This window comes from Mesoplodon bidens, assembly GCF_964165515.1.
Source record: "Mesoplodon bidens genome assembly, chromosome: 5".
Taxonomy (NCBI): Eukaryota; Metazoa; Chordata; class Mammalia; order Artiodactyla; family Ziphiidae; genus Mesoplodon; species Mesoplodon bidens.
Window position 1 is genome coordinate 68,239,044 of NC_138161.1, and position 21,572 is coordinate 68,260,615.

The following is a 21,572-nucleotide window of genomic DNA, read 5'->3' on the forward strand; positions in this document are numbered from 1 at the left end:
ACAACAGTGAGAGGCCTGCATACAGCAAAAAAAAAAAAAAAAAAAAGGGACTGCATTTAGTACTGTATTACTTTAGCTTCATAAATTTTTGTGATTAGTGAAGATCTGCTATAATGAGAGCCTTTTTCTACTCAGAAAATGTGTATTATACCCAGTCACCATACCTTGGAGAGTTGCTCCTCTGACTGAGATTCTGTAGACAGAACAGTCCCTCCTTGTGCCTTCATCTCTTCAATGTGTTTATTCAAAGAAGTTAATTTGGCCTTAGCATGAAGTTTTAGTTTTTTAATTTTGTTATCAGCAGCTTTTCTCTCTTCCTGTCAGAGAACAATGATGGTAAACACACAAATGCTTATTCATCACTTATCCAGCATATAACAAGTTATTCTCAGTAGGCATCATCTTAGACTAGTAGGGAAATCAGATTCTCTAATAATCTAAGTGAAGAAAAAAATCAAAGTGACTGTTATGTCTTTTATCAAGTGCTTGGCAAGAAAGGACAATGGTACCTGTAGAATTTCATCCTTCTGCTGTAGTTGAGCATCCTTCTGTCCAATGATTTCTTTTAGTTCCTGCACCAACTGTTCTGAATAAGCCAGGCGCTCCAGAACATCCTCTTGTGTTCTATCATTAAATTCCATGTCAGATTCTTGGGGTAATTCCTGGTATTTAGACAAAAAGTTGCCAATTTACAAGGGAAAAGGTATCAGCTTCCAAACAGGAGGTCCTTCATTCCAACTTTATCTTATCTCTTGTCCAACTCATATCCTTACTTAAGAAATTTTTCCGAGGAGATGAGGACCCAGGGGCAGGGTATGGGTTGGAGGAAAGGAGGAGCCTTAGTTGTCAAGAATGGGGCTTGGCTTATGTAAATCTTGCAGCCTAGTGGTAAAATTCCCAGGGAATGAATGCCCTGGGCTGTGGAAGTCCTCCAGAGATGTTGCTTGGATATTATTTTAAGAGTTGTTTGGAGGGGCTGAGAGTTGTGGAAAAGGAGGGGGTGTGGAGGACGGTGGAGGGTGGAGGAGGGGGAAAGGGTAGGGAGGGGGAACAAAGTGAGCACGTGTGTACACTGTAAGGCGTCTAAGGCTGTGCAGGGATGGACAGGGACACGCTCATACTTACCTGGCAGAGGAAATAAAAATAAAAAAAATTTTAAATTTTAAAAAGAAATCTTTCCAATAATAACTACCCAATATTAGTTATTACCCAATATTATTATTAACCAATAATTATTATCATAGCATTTGTAATATATATTAAGTATTTTGTAAATGTTAACTATTTTACAAACATTATCTCATTTACAGTCTTATCATACTAATTTTACCAAAGAGAAAAATAAAGGGAAGCAAAGATCACAAAACATTTAGTGGAAGAGCTCAAAATTTAAAATTAAGAGAGTAGTTGAATAAAATTCTCTTAATCACCAGGAAATACTGCTTGTCTTTTAAGAAAGTGAATGGACTTTTTTTGAGTCCTATGTGACCTTCAAAAAATACAATACAAACTATAAGAGAAGTGATAGATGAATTTACAATAGCAAACAGATGGTCTGAAACCCAAAAGGTGCTCCAGTTCCACCATTTGTTGTTTCAAACCTTTCCTATGAAACAGGAATACATATCCGAGGAGTTAAAATAATCTAGCACTAAGTAAGCCCCAGGGGGACAAATGAGGACAATCTTTCTAACCTCATCCAGGACTTGATTCACATCACTGTGTCTCATAGGCTACAAACTTACAGGAAAAGGATAATTTACACCGTCTCAATATTTTTCTTAATCTTCTCTTCCACTTAGCACAAGGAAGGCTGCTCACACCCTTCTACCTTAAATTCTTGTCCTCAGAAGAACATGGAACATATTTCTCATTAGTTTAATTCAGAACAGAGCTACTCACAGGTTCTAAGGAAGCCCTCATATTCTCATCAGTTTCATCTCCTGATAATTCATGCAAAACAACATTTGCTAATCCTGACAATCGGCTCAGCATTTCTGCAAGGAAAGAAAACATAAGAATCAGTCAAACAGATACATGCTTCTCCTATGATGGTAACTATCATCTACAAGTTAAATAAGAAAACTGTGCAGGTGATATATATTAGACACAGAGTACATCATCATGATGTCTTTAAAAAGGCATTTCAGTATGTACACTGTAGGCAAACACTGTTCTTTTCAGTGACAACTACACAGAGATTTTAATCACCATCACTAATGTTTTAAAAATGAAATACAAATACATAATTGTTTAGTGGAAAATAATACACCTTACAGGTTATCTTTAATGCCTTTTCTTTCATCATAATTTCATTGGCAAACATGGAGTTCTAACTATTCCTTCCCCTGCCAGACTATTATTCACTTCTAATCTGTCATATACACCCCATAATTCAACAAAATTTTTCTTTTTTTTTTTTTTCTTTTTGCGGTACGCGGGCCTCTCACTGTTGTGGCCTCTCCCATTGTGGAGCACAGGCTCCAGATGCGCAGGCTCAGTGGCCATGGCTCGCGGGCCCAGCCGCTCTGTGGCATGTGGGATCTTCCCAGACCGGGGCACGAACCCGTGTCCCCTGTATCAGCAGGCGGACTCTCAACCACTGCGCCACCAGGGAAGCCCCAAATTTTTCTTTCTTGTGTGCCTCATGAACCTGTTCTTTCAGGAAGCTTTCTCAATAAACCATGTGGTTTCACTAAAATTTAAATGTAATCCTTGTTCAAAACATATAGCATTAAATGCACACATTAGAAAAAAAGGAAGAATGACTAAAATCAGTAACCTATGCTCCTTCTGTAGGAAATTGAAAAAAGAAGAGCAAATTAAAACAAATTTAAGCAGAAAAAAGAAAATTAATATTAGAGCAGAAATTAATAAAATTGAAAATACAAAAATAGAGAAAATCAGTAAAACTAAAAGTTGATTCTTTGAAAACATGAATAAAATACATAAAGCTCAGTCAGACTGACAAACAAAAAAAGAGAGAAGACACAAATTATCAATTTCAGATATGAAAGAGGAGAGAGACATCACTACTGACCTACCATACATTAAAAAGTAATAAAGGAGCAGTACAAATAACTCTATACCCATAAATTCATCAACATAGATGAAATAGGCCAACATCTTGAAAGATATCAAGCCACCAAAACTCACTCAAGAAGAAATAGACAACCTGAATACACACACACACACACACACACGCAAGCACACATACCCTTTCTCTCTCTCTGTCTTCCTTTTTCCTTCATTATTTATTTAATCATTCATTCAGATCAGTGTCACTTACCAGTCCATAAACTCCTTAAGAGTGAGAATATTAATGTTTTGATAGGAAAAATCAAAATAAACTGGACTGTCATAGCATTATTATAAGCAATTATACTGAGTGACAAAATATTATTTGGCTTTTAAAATCCTCAGCAGGAAGAAATGTAAAAGCTATTGCACAAAATAAGCAGTTGAATAAAACTAGTCTCTGCTATAGTTTTCTTCCACTCAGTAACAGTGTTTAGGGCAGCCATGGTCATTAATTAAGAAATGGCAAGACCTTTGTTTCTATAACAGGTTACTTAGATAAGCAGCATATAGCATTTGGAAAAGACATGTGAAACAGGAAAGGAAGAGAGAACCACTAGGAGGGCAACATAGGACCATATATAACTACATATATAATTACTGAAAGGGCAACACAAAGTCATATATAAGTGCATAGGGACATAATAATCAGTCACTCATCAAGTTATGAGACTCACAACTACAGTCAGCTAAAAAACAAACAAAATTCACCAGGACACAGACTCTAAACTTTCTTTTTAGCGCTAGACATTCATTTTTCTATAGTAATCATTAATGAAGGAAATGAACACTATAACTAAAGTCTTTATTGCACAGAAATGTGTACTAATCAAATAGTCATAATAGAACCTAACATATCAAGCAGAAGCATTTTATCTTCAGATTTTTCAGACCCTGTTGGGAAGAAGCAAAAGGAAAAACAAACAAAAAAAACTGAACCGATAGGACTCTGAGAAGATGGTAATAGCAGATAGCATAGCTTTTGGATCTTCCTAAATTCCCACATAAAAACAGACAAAGCAATTAGATAACAAAATAAAAAACCCATGGACAGCCTTTACCAAAACGAACAAGCAAACAAATAAAATGAGGCAAAGTTTCCCACAAACTCCAAAATAAACATGGGTATAGAAAAAACACCAAAAGCCACAAGATCTGTGTATCACTGTTGTCCATGCAGGAGGAATAAAGGGAAGCAAAGGGTAGCAGAATGTGCCACTCACTCCAAAATATGTCACTTGGCAGAAGGGTTATTTTGAGCTAAAGCACTTGAAAAACAGCAGGTAAAAGTAGGGTGTGCTGATCTCCCATTTTTCTCCCTGAAAGGAAGAGATAAAACACCCATATGGAAGATGTTCTCTCTATACCAGGAAGAAAAGTAATACTGTCTCCAGGAATGGGAGCTGAACCCAAAAGAAATCTGTAAAAACAAACCTGGTAAACTAACCCTTATCTCCCAAGTCACTGCTCTATGATTAATGACCTCCTTCTGTTGTCTTATTTTCACAATTTACTGCTGTTTGAGCAACTCAGTGTATAGATGTTAGATTCTAACTGCTTCTTTGGGTCTTCATTTCCTTATAAGGGCTCCCATGCCACATAAAACTGATATTAAATAAATTTGTATGCTTTTCTCCTGCTAATCTTTCCTACAACAATTTAATTCTCAGACCTAGCCAAAAACCCTTAGAGCACAGAGGCAAAATTTTATCTCCCCTGTAGAAACTGTAAGAGCACAACAGACTTAATACCAAGAGAACCACAAAAAATCCAGTGGGTATTCACTGGAAAATGTATCCAGCCAATTCAAGAACAGTAGCTGGAAAAGGGAAATGCATGCCCACTCCAACAACAGGTAAGTACAAGAAACCTGCAAGGTCTGAAGTGGCTAAGGCAGCGCAGGCCACATGCATTCTCCAACTGAACAGCCAGGGCTCTTTTTCAGAATAGGGCCCCCACTGAGGAGAATTTTCTGAGAGTAGAATGAAAAATCATCAAGACAGAATTAACAGAGACCAAAGGAAGATCCATATAAAGATAAAATGGGGTTGGTAGGACAAGAGTCAGGAAATCTCAGAAATCCAGCTGCCATATATTTGAACAATAGTAGAAAACATAAGCAGAAGCTCTGTGAGGTTAGAAAAGCTATGCAAAATAAGTATTCTAAAAGTTCAGCAACAGTAAATAAACATAAAGATGCGCAGCTGAAAAGTAACACAATCTCCATATAAAGTTATTATAAGGAAAATGAGCAAAACAATATCCATAAAGGAAATGGAAGCATGTCAAAGAGCCATTCTCAAATACAATTCAGAACCATAACCTACTAAAAGAACTGAAAGGCATTAAAAATTATTAAGACATGAAAAAATATACATCAGAAGTTGAAAAACCCAGGAAGACAGCAAGAGAAGAGAAAGGAACAAAGGAACTATAAAATAGTGAGAAAACTATTAACCAAATGGCAATAGGTAAGTCCTTACCTTTCAGTAATTACTTTAAAAGTAAATGGATTAAATGTTCCAATCAAAAGACATCAAGTGGCTGAATGGATTAAAAAAACAAGATCCAACTATATGCTGTCCACAAGAGACTCACTTGATCTCTAAGGATACACACAGTCTGAAAGTGAAGGGATGGAAAAAGATATTCCATGCAAATAGTAACCAAAAGAAAGCAGGGGTAGCTGTACTTAGACAAAACAGACTTCAAGTAAAAAACTGACCAAGAGACAGAGAACGTTTTATATAATGACAGAAGAGATCAATTCATACATAACAGGATATGAACTTGTAAGTCTATAACAGGATATAACACTTGTGAATGTATATGCACCCAAAATTAAAACACCTAATTATATTTAGCAAATTTTAACAGAATTGAAGGGAGAAACAGGTAGCAATACAATAACAGTAGGAGACTTCAATATCCCACTTTCAACAATGGATAGATCATCCAGACACAAAAGCAATAAGGAAACACTGGACTTGAACAACACATTATACAGAAAAGACCTAACAAACATATATAGAACATTCCATCCAACAGCAGGAGAACATGTGCTTTTTTCAAGTGCATATGTAACATTCTTTAGGATAGATCATATGTTGGACCACAAAAGAAGTCTTAACAAATTTAAGTAGACTGAAATCACATTGAGTATCATTTCTTTTTTTTTATTAGTTTCCGCTTTATAACAAAGTGAATCAGTTATACATACACATCTGTTCCCATATCCCTTCCCTCTTGCGTCTCCCTCCCTCCCACCCTCCCTATCTCACCCCTCCAGGTGGTCACAAAGCACCAAGCGGATCTCCCTGTGCTATGCGGCTGCTTCCCACTATCTATCTACCTTACGTTTGGTAGTGTATATATGCCCATGCCTCTCTCTCTCTCGCTTTGTCACATCACCCTTCCCCCTCCCCATATCCTCAAGTCCATTCTCAAGTAGGTCTGTGTCTTTATTCCTGTTTTACCCGTAGGTTCTTCACATTTTTTTTTCTTAAATTCCAGATATATGTGTTAGCATACGGTATTTGTCTTTCCCTTTCTGACTTACTTCACTCTGTATGACAGACTCTGGGTGTATCCACCTCATTACAAATAGCACAATTTTGATTCTTTTTATGGCTGAGTAATATTCCATTGTATATATGTGCCACATCTTCTTTATCCATTCATCTGATGATGGACACTTAGGTTGTTTCCATCTCTGGGCTATTGTGAATAGAGCTGCAATGAACACTTTGGTACATATCTTTTTGAATTATGGTTTTCTCAAGGTATATGCCTAGTAGTGGGATTGCTGGATCATATGGTAGTTCTATTTGTAGTTTTTTAAGGAACCTCCATACTGTTCTCCATAGCGGCTGTATCAATTTACATTCCCACCCACAGTGCAAGAGGGTTCCCTTTTTTCCACACCCTCTCCAGCATTTATTGTTTCTAGATTTTTTGATGATGGCCATTCCGACAAGTGTGAGATGATATCTCATTGTAGTTTTGATTTGCATTTCTCTAATGATTAATGATGTTGAGCATTCTTTCATGTGTTTGTTGGCAGTCTGTATATCTTCTTTGCAGAAATGTCTATTTAGGTATTCTGCCCATTTTTGGATTGGATTGTTTGTTTTTTTGCTATTGAGCTGCATGAGCTGCTTATAAAGTTTGGAGATTAATCCCGTCAGTTGCTTCATTTGCAAATATTTTCTCCCATTCTGAGGGTTGTCTTTTGGTCTTGTTTATGGTTTCCTTTGCTGTGCAAAAGCTTTGAAGTTTCATTAGGTCCCGTGTGCTTATTTTTGTTTTTATTTCCATTTCTCTAGGAGGTGGGTCCAAAAGGATCTTGCTGTGGTTTATGTCATAGAGTGTTCTGCCTATGCTTTCCTCCAAGAGTTTGATAGTTTCTGGCCTTACATTTAGGTCTTTAATCCATTTTGAGCTTATTTTTGTGTATGGTGTTAGGGAGTGATCTAATCTCATACTTTTACATGTCCCTGTCCAGTTTTCCCAGCACCACTTATTGAAGAGGCTGTCCTTTCTCCACTGTACATTCCTGCCTCCTTTATCAAAGATAAGGTGACCATATGTCTGTGGGTTTATCACTGGGCTTTCTATCCTGTTCCATTGATCTATCTTTCTGTTTTTGTGCCAGTACCACACTGTCTTGATTACTGTAGCTTTGTAGTATAGTCTGAAGTCACGGAGCCTGATTCCTCCAGCTCCGTTTTTCGTTCTCAAGATTGCTTTGGCTATTCAGGGTCTTTTGTTTTTCCAAACAAATTTTGAAATTTTTTGTTCTAGTTCTGTGAAAAATGCCAGTGGTAGTTTGATAGGGATTGCATTGAATCTGTAGATTGCTTTGGGTAGTAGAGTCATTTTCACAATATTGATTCTTCCAATCCAAGAACATGGTATATCTCTCCATCTACTTGTATCATCCTTAATTTCTTTCATCAGTGTCTTGTAATTTTCTGCATACAGGTCTTCTGTCTCCTTAGGTAGGTTTATTCCTAAATATTTTATTCTTTTTGTTGCAATGGTAAATGGGAGTGTTTTCTTGATTTCACTTTCAGATTTTTCATCATTAGTGTACAGGAATGCCAGAGATTTCTGTGCATTAATTTTGTATCCTGCTACTTTACCAAATTCATTAATTAGCTCTAGTAGTTTTCTGGTAGCATCTTTAGGATTCTCTATGTATAGTATCATGTCATCTGCAAACAGTGAAAGTTTTACTTCTTCTTTTCCAATTTGGATTCTTTATTTCCTTTTCTTCTGTGATTGCTGTGGCTAAAGCTTCCAAAACTAAGTTGAATAATAGTGGTGAGAGTGGGCAGCCTTGTCTTGTTCCTGATCTTAGTGGAAATGGTTTCAGTTTTTCACCATTGAGGACGATGTTGGCTGTGGGTTTGTCATACATGGCCTTTATTATGTTGAGGAAAGTTCCCACTATGCCTACTTTCTGCAGGGTTTTTATCATAAAAGGGTGTTGAATTTTGTCAAAAGCTTTTTCTGCATCTATTGAGATTATCATATGGTTTTTCTCCTTCAATTTGTTAATATGATGTGTCACATTGATTGATATCTGTATATTGAAGAATCCTTGCATTCCTGGAATAAACCCCACTTGATCATGGTGTATGATCCTTTTAATGTGCTGTTGGATTCTGTTTGCTAGTATTTTGTTGAGGATTTTTGCATCTATGTTCATCAGTGATATTGGCCTGTAGTTTTCTTTCTTTGTGACATCCTTGTCTGGTTTTGGTATCAAGGTGATGGTGGCCTCGTAGAATGAGTTTGGGAGTGCTCCTCCCTCTGCTATACTTTGGAAGAGTTTGAGAAGGATAGGTGTTAGCTCTTCCCTAAATGTTTTATAGAATTCACCTGTGAAGCCATCTGGTCCTGGGCTTTTGTTTGTTGGAAGATTTTTAATCACAGTTTCAATTTCAGTGCTTGTGATTGGTCTATTCATATTTTCTATTTCTTCCTGAGTCAGTCTCGGCAGGTTGTCCATTTCTAAGAATTTGTCCATTTCTTCCAGGTTGTCCATTTTATTAGTATAGAGTTTCTTGTAGTAATCTCTCATGATCTTTTGTATTTCTGCAGTGTCAGTTGTTATTTCTCCTTTTTCATTTCTAATTCTATTGATTTGAGTCTTCTCCCTTTTTTCTTGATGAGTCTGGCTAATGGTTTATCAATTTTGTTTATCTTCTCAAAACACCAGCTTTTAGTTTTATTGATCTTTGCTATCGTTTCCTTCATTTCTTTTTCATTTATTTCTGATCTGATCTTTATGATTTCTTTCCTTCTGCTAACTTTGGGGGTTTTTTGTTCTTCTTTCTCTAATTGCTTTAGGTGCAGGGTCAGGTTGTTTACTCGAAATGTTTCCTGTTTCTTAAGGTGGGATTGTATTGCTATAAACTGCCCCCCTAAAACTGCTTTTGCCGTGTCCCATAGGTTTTGGGTCGTCGTGTCTCCACTGTCATTTGTTTCTAGGTATTTTTTAATTTCCTCTTTGATTTCTTCAGTGATCACTTCGTTATTGAGTAGTGTATTGTTTAGCCTCCATGTGTTTTTTTTTTTTTTTTTTTTTTTTTTTTTTTGCATTACATGGGCCTCTCACTGTTGTGGCCCCTCCCGTTGCGGAGCACAGGCTCCGGACACGCAGGCTCAGAGGCCATGGCTCACGGGCCCAGCCGCTCCGCAGCATGTGGGATCTTCCCAGACTGGGGCACGAACCCGTGTCCCCTGCATCGGCAGGTGGACTCTCAACCACTGCGCCACCAGGGAAGTCCAATGTGTTTGTATTTTTTACACATCTTTTCCTGTAATTGATGTCTAGTCTCATAGCATTGTGGTCGGAAAAGATACTTGATACAGTTTAAATTTTCTTAAATTTACCAAGGCTTGATTTGTGACCCAAGATATGATCTATCCTGGAGAATGTTCCACGAGAACTTGAGAAAAATGTGTATTCTGTTGTTTTTGGATGGAATGTCCTATAAATATCAATTAAGTCCATCTTGTTTAATGTATCATTTAAAGCTTGTGTTTCCTTATTTATTTTCATTTTGGATGATCTGTCCATTGGTGAAAGCGGGGTGTTAAAGTCCCCTACTATGAGTGTGTTACTGTCGATTTCCCCTTTTATGGCTGTATTTGCCTTATGTATTGAGGTGCTCCTATGTTGGGTGCATAAATATTTACAATTGTTATATCTTCTTCTTGGATCGATCCCTTGATCATTATGTAGTGTCCTTCTTTGTCTCTTCTAATAGTCTTTATTTTAAAGTCTATTTTGTCTGATATGAGAATTGCTACTCCAGCTTTCTTTTGATTTCCATTTGCATGGAATGTCTTTTTCCATCCCCTTACTTTCAATCTGCATGTGTCTCTAGGTCTGAAGTGGGTCTCTTGTAGACAGCATATATATGGGTCTTGTTTTTGTATCCATTCAGCCAATCTGTGTTTTTTGCTGGGAGCATTTAGTCCTTTTACATTTAAGGTAATTATCGATATGTATGTTCCTATTCCCAGTTTCTTAATTGTTTTGGGTTCGTTATTGTAGGTCTTTTCCTTCTCTTGTGTTACTTGCCTAGAAAAGTTCCTTTAGTAATTGTTGTAAAGCTGTTTTGGTGGTGCTGAACTCTCTCAGCTTTTGCTTGTCTGTAAAGGTTTTAATTTTTCCATCAAATCTGAATGAGATCCTTGCTGGGTAGAGTAATCTTGGTTGCAGGTTTTTCTCCTTCATCACTTTAAATATGTCCTGCCACTCCCTTCGGCTTGTAGAGTTTCTGAGAGATCAGCTGTTAACCTGATGGGGATTCCCTTGTGTGTTATTTGTTGTTTTTCCCTTGCTGCTTTTAATATGTTTTCTTTGTGTTTAATATTTGACAGTTTGATTAATATGTGTCTTGGCGTATTTCTCCTTGGATTTATTCTGTATGGGACTCTCTGTGCCTCCTAGACTTGATTAACTATTTCCTTTCCCATATTAGGGAAGTTTTCAGCTATAATCTCTTCAAATATTTTCAGTCCCTTTCTTTTTCTCTTCTTCTGGAACCCCTATCATTCCAATGTTGGTGTGTTTAATGTTGTCCCAGAGGTCTATGAGACTGTCCTCTGTTCTTTTCATTCTTTTTCCTTTCTTCTGCTCTGCAGTAGTTATTTCCACTATTTTATCTTCCACATCACTTATCCGTTCTTCTGCCTCAGTTATTCTGCTATTGATCCCATCTAGAGTATTTTTCATTTCATTTATTGTGTTTTTAATCGATGCTTGATTCATCTTTAGTTCTTCTAGGTCCTTGTTAACTGTTTCTTGCATTTTGTCTATTCTATTTCCAAGATTTTGGATCTTGGAAATAGAATCTTGGATCATCTTTACTATCATTATTCTGAATTCTTTTTCAGGTAGACTGCCTATTACCTCTTCATTTGTTAGGTCTGGTGGGTTTTTATCTTGCTCCTTCACCTGCTGTGTGTTTTTCTGTCTTCTCATTTTGCTTATCTTACTGTGTTTGGGGTCTCCTTTTTGCAGGCTGCAGGTTCGTAGTTCCCGTTGTTTTTGGTGTCTGTCCCCAGTGGTTAAGGTTGTTTCAGTGGGTCGTGTAGGCTTCCTGTTGGAGGGGACTGGTGCCTGTGTTCTGGTGGATGAGGCTCGATCTTGTCTTTCTGGTGGACAGGTCCACATCTGGTGGTGTGTTTTGGGGTGTCTTTGGCCTTATTATGTTTTTAGGCAGCCTCTCTGCTAATGGGCGGGGTTGTGTTCCTGTGTTGCTAGTTGCTTGGCGTAGGGTGACCCGCACTGTAGCTTGTTGGTCATTGAGTGAAGCTGGGTGCTGATGTTGAGATGGAGATCTCTGGGAGATTTTCGCCGTTTGATATTATGTGGAGCTGGGAGGTCTCTTGTGGACCTGTGTCCTGAAGTTGGCTCTCCCACCTCAGAGGCACAGCCCTGACTCCTGGCTGCAGCACCAAGAGCCTTTCATCCACCCGGCTCAGAATAAAAGGGAGAAAAAGTAGGAAGAAAGAATTAGTAGAAGAAAGAAAGAAAGAAAGAAAGAAAGAAGGACGGACAGAAGGAAGGAAAGAAGGGAGGGAGGGAGAGAGGATGGAGAGAAGGTAGGAAAAAAAGGAAGAGAAAAAATGAAGTAAATAGAATAAAGTATGATAAAATATAATAGTATTATTAAAATTTAAAAAATAATTGTTAAAAAAATTTCTTAAAAATTAAAGAAATAAAAACAATGGATGGATAGAAACCTGGGACAAATGGTGGAAGCAAGGCTATACAGACAAAATCTCATACAGATGCATACACAGGCACATTCACAAAAAGAGAAAAAGGGGGAAAATCATAAATCTCTCAAAGTCCACCTCCTCAATTTGGGATAATTCATTGTAAAAAGAGGAAAAGGGAAAATATCATAAATCTTGCTCTCAAAGCCCACCTCCTCAATTTGGGATGATTCTTGGATTTGGCCCCACCTCTGCATGTAGGTCGCCAGAGAGCGTCTGGTTTTCACTCAGACAGGATGAGTTTAAAGGAGCACCTGATTCGGGGACTCTGGCTCACTCAGGCCGGGGGCAGGGAGGGATACAGAGTGTGGGGCAAGCCTGCGGCGGCAGAGGCCAGCGTGACGTTACACCAGCCCGAGGCGCGCTGTGCGCTCTCCCAGGGAAGCCGTCTCTGGATCCTGGGACCCTGGCAGTGGCAGGCTGCACAGGCTCCCTGGAGGGGCGGCATGGACAGTGACCTGTGCTCGCACACAGGCTTCTTGGCGGCGGCAGAAGCAGCCCCACTGTCCCACGCCCGTCTCTGGGGTCCGCACTGTTAGCCACAGCTCGCGCCCGTCTCTGGAGCTCCTTTAAGCAGCGCTCTTAATTCCCTCTCCTCGCACACCAGGAAACAAATAGGGATGAAGAAGTCTCTTGCCTCTTCGGCAGCTCCAGACTTTTTCCCGGACTCCCTCCCAGTTAGCCGTGGTGCACTAACCACTTCAGGCTGTGTTCACGCCGCCAACCCCAGTCCTCTCCCTGCACTCCGACCGAACCCGAGCCTCAGCTCCCAGGCCCGCCCACCCCGGTGGGCGAACAGGCAAGCCTCTCGGGCTGGTGAGTGCCGGTCGGCACCGATCCTCTGTGCGGGCATCTCTCCGCTTTGTCCTCCGCAAACCTGTGGCTGTGCTCTCCTCCGTGGCTCCGAAGCTTTCCCCCTCCGCCACCCACAGTCTCCGCCTGCAAACGGGCTTCTAGTGTGTGGAAACCTTTCCTCCTTCACAGCTCCCTCCCACTGGTGCAGGTCCCGTCCCTATCCTTTTGTCTCTGTTTGTTCTTTTTGCTTTTGCCCTACCCAGGTACGTGGGGAGTTTCTTGCCTTTTGGGAAGTCTGAGGTCTTCTGCCAGTGTTCAGTAGGTGTTCTGTAGGAGTTGTTCTACGTGTAGATGAATTTCTGGTGTATCTGTGGGGAGGAAGGTGATCTCCACGTCTTACTCTTCCGCCATGTTCCCCCAGGTCCTGCGTATCATTTCTTAACACAATGGCATGAAACTAGAAATCAATAACAAGAGGAAAAATGGAAAATTCACAAACGTGAAAATTAACACACTCTGAAAAACCAACGGGTCAAAGAAGAAATCAAAAGGGAAATCAAAAACTATCTTGAGACAGATGAAAATGAAAACATGACATATCAAAACTTATGGGACGTAGGTCTAAGAGGGAAGTTTATCTGTTTGTTTTTTATTATTATTATTTTAACATCTTTATTGAAGTATAATTGCTTTACAATAGTGTGATAGTTTCTGCTTTAAAACAAAGTGAATCAGCTATACATATACATATAACACCATATCTCCTCCCTCTTGCGTCTCCCTCCCATCCTCCCCATCCCACTGCTCTAAGTGGTCACAAAGCACCGAGCTGATCTCCTTGTGCTATGTGGCTGCTTTCCACTAGCTATCTATTTTACATTTGGTAGTGTATGTATGTCCATGCCACTCTCTCACTTCATCTCAGCTTACCCTGCCCCCTCCCCGTGTCCTCAAGTCCATTCTCTATGTCTACGTCTTTATTCCTGTCCTGCCCCTAGGTTCTTCAGAACCATTTCTTGTTTTTTTTTTTTTTTTTTAGATTCCATATATATGTGTTAGCATACAGAATTTGATTTTCTCTTTCTGACTTACTTCACTCTGTATGACAGACTCTAGGTCCATCCACCTCACTACAAATAACTCAATTTCATTTCTTTTTATGGCTAAGTATTATCCCACTGTATATATGGGCCACATCTTCTTTATCCATTCATCTGTCGATGGACACTTAGGTTGCTTCCATGTCCTGGCTATTGTAAATAGAGATGCAATGAATATTGTGGTATATGACTCTTTTTGAATTATGGTTTTCTCAGGGTATATGCCCAGTAGTGGGATTGTGGGTCGTATGGTAGTTCTAGTTTTAGTTTTTTAAGGAACCTCTGTACTGTTCTCCATAGTGGCTGTATCAATTTACATTCCCCCCAGCAGTGCAAGAGGGTTCCCTTTTCTTCACACCCTCTCCAGCATTTATTATTTGTAGATTTTTTGATGATGGTCATTCTGACTGGTGTGAGGTGATATCTCACTGAAGTTTTGATTTGCATTTCTCTAATGAGCAGTGATGTTGAGCATCCTTTCATGTGTTTGTTGGCAACCTGTATACCTTCTTTGGAGAAATGTCTATTTAGGTCTTCTGCTCATTTTTGGATTGGTTGTTTGTTTTTTTGATATTGAGCTGAATGAGCTGTTTGTAAATTTTGGAGATTAATCCTTTGTCAGTTGCTTCTTTTGCAAATATTTTCTCCATTCTGAGGGTTGTCTTTTGGTCTTGTTTATGGTTTCTTTTGCTGTGCAAAAGCTTTGAAGTTTCATTAGGTCCCATTTATTTTTCTTTTTATTTCCATTTCTGTAGGAGGTGGGTGAAAAAGGATCTTGCTGTGATTTATGTCATAGAGTGTTGGGCCTATGTTTTCCTCTAAGTCTCTGGCCTTACATTTAGGTCTTTAATCCAATTTGAGTTTATTTTTGTGTATGGTGTTAGGGAGTGTTCTAATTTCATTCTTTTACATGTAGCTGTCCAGTTTTCCCAGCACCACTTATTGAAGATGCTGTCTTTTCTCCATTGTATAGTCTTTCCTCCTTTATCAAAGATAAGGTGACCATATGTGCATGGATTTATCTCTGGGCTTTCTGTCCTGTTCCATTGATCTATATTTCTGTTTTTGTGCCAGTACCATACTGTCTTGATTAATGTAGCTTTGTAGTATAGTCTGAAGTCAGGGAACCTGATTCCTCCAGCTCCGTTTTTCTTTCTCAAGATTGCTTTGGCTATTCGGGGTCATTTGTGCTTCCATACAAATTGTGAAATTTTTTGTTCTAGTTCTGTGAAAAATGCCATTGGTAGTTTGATAGGGATTGCTTTGAATCTGTAGATTGTTTTGAGTAGTACAGTCATTTTCACAATGTTGATTCTTCCAATCCAAGAACATGGTATATCTCTCCATCTGTTTGTATCATCTTTAATTTCTTCCATCAGTATCTTATAGTTTTCTGCGTACAGGTCTTTTGTCTTCTTAGGTAGGTTTATTCCTAGGTATTTTATTCTTTTTGTTGCAATGGTAAATGGGAGTGTTTCCTTAATTTCTCTTTCAGATTTTTCATCATTAGTGTATAGGAATGCAAGAGATTTCTGTGCATTAATTTTGTATCCTGCTACTTTACCAAATTCATTGATTAGCTCTAGTAGTTTTCTGGTAGCATCTTTAGGATTCTCTATGTGTAGTATCATGTCATGTGCAAACAGTGACAGCTTTACTTCTTCTTTTCGAATTTGGATTCTTTTTATTTCTTTTTCTTCTCTGATTGCTGTGGCTAAAACTTCCAAAATTATGTTGAATAATAGTCGTGAGAGTGGACAACCTTGTCTTGTTCCTGATCTTAGAGGAAATGGTTTCAGTTTTTCACCACTGAAAATGATGTTGGCTGTGGGTTTGTCATATATGGCCTTTATTATGTTGAGGTAAGTTCCCTAAGAGGAAATTTTATAGCAACAAATGCCCACCTTTAAAGAAAGAAACATCTCGAATAAACAACGTAACTTTACACCTTAAGGAACAAGAAAAAGCTGAAAGTTAGCAGAAGGAAGGAAATAACCAAGATCAGAGCAGAAATAAATGAACTGAAGTGTATAAAAACAATAGAAAAGATCGATGAAACTAAGTGATTTTCTATAAAGATAAAATTGACCAACTATTAGGTATATCAACTAAGAAAGAAAGGAGAAAATTCAAATAAAAGTATATGTGAAAGGAAAGACAGGGTCTCTCCTGGTGGCACAGTGGTTAAGAATCCACCTGCCAATGCAGGGGACACGCGTTCAAGCCCTGGTCCAGGAAGAACCCACATGCTGTGAAGCAACTAAGCCCATGCACCACAACTACTGAATCTGTGCTCTAGAGCCCATGAGCCACAACTACTGAGCTCATGTGCCACAACTACTGAGCTCATGTGCCACAACTACTGAAGCCCATGCACCTAAAGCCTGTGCTCCACAACAAGATAAACCACCACAATGAGAAGCCCGTGCACCACAATGAAGGGTAGCCCCCACTTGCTGCAACTAGAGAAAGCCCGCACACAGCAACAAAGACCCAAAGCAGCCAAAAATAAATACATAAATAAATAAAAGACATTACGATGGATATCACAGAAATACAAAGGATCATAAGAGACTACAATATACAATTACATGCCAAAAAATTGGATAACCTTGAAGAAATGGATAAATTTCTAGAAACACACAACCTACCAAGACTCATTCATGAAGAAATAGAAAATCTGAAGAGACCAATAACAGTAAGAAACAGTAATAAAAAACCTCTTAACTAAGAAATGTCCAGGACCTGGTGGCTTCACTGGTGAATTCTACCAAATATTTAAAGAAGAATTAATGCCAATCCTTTTCAAACTCTTCCCAAAAATCGAAGAGGAGGGAACACTTTCAAATTCATCTTACAAGGCTAGCGTTACCTGATAATGAATCCATACAAGGACACTACAGGAAGAGAAAATTACAGCCCTATGTCCCTGATGAACATAGATGCAAAAATTCTCAACAAAATACTAACAGATCAAATTCAGCTTCACACTAGCAGAACCATACACCATGATCAGGTAGAATTTATTCCTTGGATGCAAGGATGGTTCAACATCCACAAATCAATTAATGTGATACACCATATGAACAAAATGAAGGATAAATATCATAAAATCATCTGAATAGATGCAGAAAAAGCATTTGACAAAATCCAACACTCTTTCATGATAAAAACTGCACAAATTAGATACAAATGGGATGTATCTCAACATAATAAGTTTGTATATGACAAGCCCACAGCTAACATCATACTCAATGGTGAAAAGCTGAAAGCTTTTCCTCTAAGATCAGAAACAAGACAAGGATGCCTATTCTCACCACTTCTACTCAGTATAGTCCTGGAATTTCTAGGGAGAGTAATTAGGCAAGAAAAATAAATAAAAGGCATCCAAATCAGAAAGAAAGAAGTAAAATTGTCTCTGCAGAAGACATGATCTTACATATAGAAAACTCTAAAGAATCCACGAAAACGCTGTTAAAACTAATAAATGAACTCAGTAAAGTCAAAGGATACAAAATCAGTATACAAAAGTTATTGTTTTTATACACTAACAATGAGCTAGCCAAAAAAATAATAAATTAAGAAAACAAACCCATGTTTAATAGCACCAAAAATAATAATAAACTACTTAGGAATAAATTTAATGAAGGAGGTGAAAGATCTGTGCACTGAAAACTATAAAACATTGGTGAAAGAGATTAAAGAAGACACAAATAAATGCAAAGATATCCTGTGTTCATGGATCAGAAGAGTTAATATTGTTAAAATGTACATACCACTCAAAGCAATGTACAGAGTCAGCACAATCCTTATCAAAACTCCACTGGCTTTTTTTTCACAGAAATAGAAAAAAAATCCTAAAATCATATAGAACCACAAAAGACCCTGAAAAGCCAAAGCAAGGATGATCAATTCATCATCAAAGAAGGTGCCAAGTATAGACAATGAGTAAATGGCCAAAGCAAGGATGATCAATTCATCATCAAAGAAGGTGCCAAGTATAGACAACGAGTAAAGGACAGTCTTTTCAATAAATGGTATTGGGAAAACTGGATATCCACATGCAGAAGAATGAAATTGGACCCTTATCTCACACCACATACAAAAATTAATTCCAACTTGGTTAAAAACTTGAACACAAGACCTGAACTGTAAAACTAGTAGAAGAAACATAGAAAAAAAGGTTTCTCGACATTCGTGTGGGCAATTATTTCTTGGTTATGATCCCAAAAGTGCAGACAACAAAAGCAAAAATAGAAAAATGAGATTCCATCAAACTAAAAAGCTTCTGCATAGCAAAGGAAACAATGAAGAAAATGAAGAGACAAACTAAGGAATGGAAGAAAATATTTGGAAACCACACACCTGATAAAGGATTAATATCCAAAATATATAAGTAACTCAAACAACTTAATAGCAAGAAAACAAATAACCCAATTTTTTAAATGGGCAAAGGATTTGGATAGACACTTCTCAAAAGAAGACATACAAATGGTCAACATGTATATGATAAATGCTCAACATCACTAATAATCAAGAGAATGCAAATCAAAATCACAACATCACCTCAGACCTGTTAGAAAGGCTATTATCAAAAAGACGAAAGATAACAAGTGTTGGCCAGGATGTGGAGAAAAAGGCACGCTTGAACACTGTTGGTGGATATGTAAATTGGCATGGCCACTATGAAAAACAGTATGGAGGTTCTATAAAAAACTAAAAATAGAACTACCATCTGATCCAGCAATTCCACTTCTGGGTATATACCCAAAGGAAATGAAAGTAGTATCTTGAAGAGATATCTGCACTCCCACGTTCATTGCAGCATTATTCACAACAGCTAAAATACAGAATCAACCTAAGTGTCCATTGACAGATGAATGGATAAAGAAAATGTATACAGTATATACACACAATGGAATATTATTCAGTCCTAAAAAAATAAGGAAATCCTGCCATTTGTGAAAACATAGATGAACTTGGAGGACATTATGTGTAGTGAAATAAGCCAGGTACAGAAAGACAAGTACTGCATGATCTCATCTATATATGGAATCTAAAAAAGTCAAACTCAAGGAAGCAGAAAGTAGAACAGTGATTGCCAGGTAGTAGAGGGTAGGGGAAATGGGGAGCTATTTGTTAAAGGGTACAAAATTTCAATTATGCCAGATGAATAATGTCTGGGAATCTAATGTACAGCATGGTGACTACAGGTAGTTTGCTGAGAGTAGATTTTAAATGTTCTCACCTCCAAAAAAAAAAAAAAGGGTAACTATGTAAGATGATAAATATATTAATTAGCTTGACTGGGGTAATCATTTAACAATGTATACATATATCAACATATCACTAACACCTTAAATATATACATTTTTGTCAATTACACCTCAAAGAAGCTTAAAAAATGATAAATATCTACTTCCAATATTGACACCTACTTAACAAAAATTAACGGCTAAGTATTAATTGCTAAATGGATGTAGAGCACCTAACAGTACAGCAGAGCACAAACAGTAGGTATATGACAGAAATGTGTATCATATTTACTTTTACAAAAGAAAAATTAAACTTCGATATTCTTACCATTTTCTATGATGCAAACTTTGGTGAACACACACACACACAGGTATATATGTGATTTCTTCATATGAATTAAAACAAATAAATTTATCAATTATCCCCCATCAAAAATAGAAAAACCCCCAAAAAAATTAAAAAAAAAATAAAAAAAATAGAAAAACCCAGAAATGAAGCAGAAACACAAGAAATAATTTAAAATTAAAAAAAATATTTTGGAAATAAAGATGAAACTAAAGGGAATAAGTATATGAATAATCACAACAAAGTTGCCTTAAAAAAAAAAGAAACTTGAAATGAAGGATAATTTTAAAAATCAAAAAGAAATTAGCCATAAACTAAACATGTAACTACTTTGTGACCCAGTAATTTTACTCCTAGGCATTTATCTCAGAGTAATGAAAACTTAAATTCACCCATAAATCTATACATGAATGTTCTTAGCAGCTTTAGTTGTAAGCACCCCAAACTGGAATCAGCAAGGATGTCCTTCAACAAGTAAATGGTTAAATAAACTATGGTACAGGCATAGCTCGTTTTATTGAGCTTTGCCTTATTGTACTTTGCAGATATTGCATTTTTTACAAATTGAAGGTTTGTGGCAACTCTGTGTTGAGCCAGTCTACTGGTACCATTTTTCCTATAGCATTTGCTCACTTCATATCTCTCTGTGTCACATTCTGTTAACTCTCGCACTATTTCAAGCCTTTTCACTATTCTTATATTTATGATGGTCTGTGATCTTTGATGTTACTATTGTACTTGTTGTGGGGCACCATGAACCACACCCTTATCAGGTGGTGAACTTAATCAATAAATGCTGTATGTGTCCTAACTGCTCCACCCACCAGCCATTCCCCCATCTCTCCCTCTCCTTGGGCTTCCCTATTCCCTAAGGCACAACAGTATGGAAATTAGGCCAATTAATAATCTTACAATGGCCTCTAAGTGTTCAAGTGAAAGGAAGAGTCACACGTCTCTCACTTTAAATCAAAAGCTAGGAGTGATTAAGCTTAGTGAGGAAGGGAGGTCAAAAGAGGACGAAAGTTAGGCCTCTTGCGCTAAACAGCCATGTTGTCATTGCAAAGGAAAATTTCTTGAAGGAAATTAAAAGTGCTACTCCAGTGAACTCACAATGATAAGAAAGCAAAAGAGGCTTATTGCTGATGTGGAGAAAGTTTCAGTGGTCTAGATAGAAGATCAAATCAGCTACAACATTCCCTTAAGCCAAACCCTAACCCAGAGCACGGCCCTAACTCTCTTGAATTCTATGAAGGCTGAGAGAGGTGAGGAATCTGCAGAAGAAAAGTTTGAAGTTAGCAGAGGTTGGTTCATGAGGTTAAAACAAGGTGAAACAGCAAGTGCTGATATAGAAGCTGTAGCAAGTTATCCAGAAGATCTAGCTAAGATAATTAGTGAAGGTGGCTACACTAAACAACAGATTTTCAGTGGAGACAAAACAGCCTCCTATTGGAAGAAGATGCCATCTAGGATTTTCATAGCTAGAGAGAAGTATCCAAAGTATGGAGTTTAGTTAATAGTAACGCATCAGTGTTAATTTCTTAGTTTTGACAAATGCACTTTTCTATTGTAACATGCTAACATTAGAGAATACTGGGTGAGAGGTATTCTGAATTCTGAACTATCTTTGCATATTTTCTATAGTAAATTTAAAATTGTTCCTAATGCTTTGTTTCTCTAAAAAAGTCAAAGAAATAA

General features: G+C 37.7%; 1 protein-coding gene across 14 annotated transcripts in view; it reads right to left on the bottom strand.

Annotated features, from left to right (window-relative positions):
- The window catches only part of GOLGB1 (golgin B1), a 92,694-nt gene that overhangs the window by 65,484 nt on the left and 5,638 nt on the right, over positions 1-21,572 (bottom strand). For 11 of the 14 annotated variants that reach the window (XM_081234285.1, XM_081234283.1, XM_081234284.1 and 8 more), the window contains exons 2-5: positions 13,460-13,633; positions 1,903-1,997; positions 510-662; positions 165-317 (exon numbers count right to left, since the gene is read on the bottom strand). In XM_081234285.1, coding sequence (XP_081090411.1) covers positions 165-317; positions 510-662; positions 1,903-1,995 — 399 coding nt within the window. In that variant the 5' untranslated portion in view covers positions 1,996-1,997; positions 13,460-13,633. The other 3 variants (XM_081234290.1, XM_081234289.1, XM_081234288.1) reach the window with 3 other exon arrangements.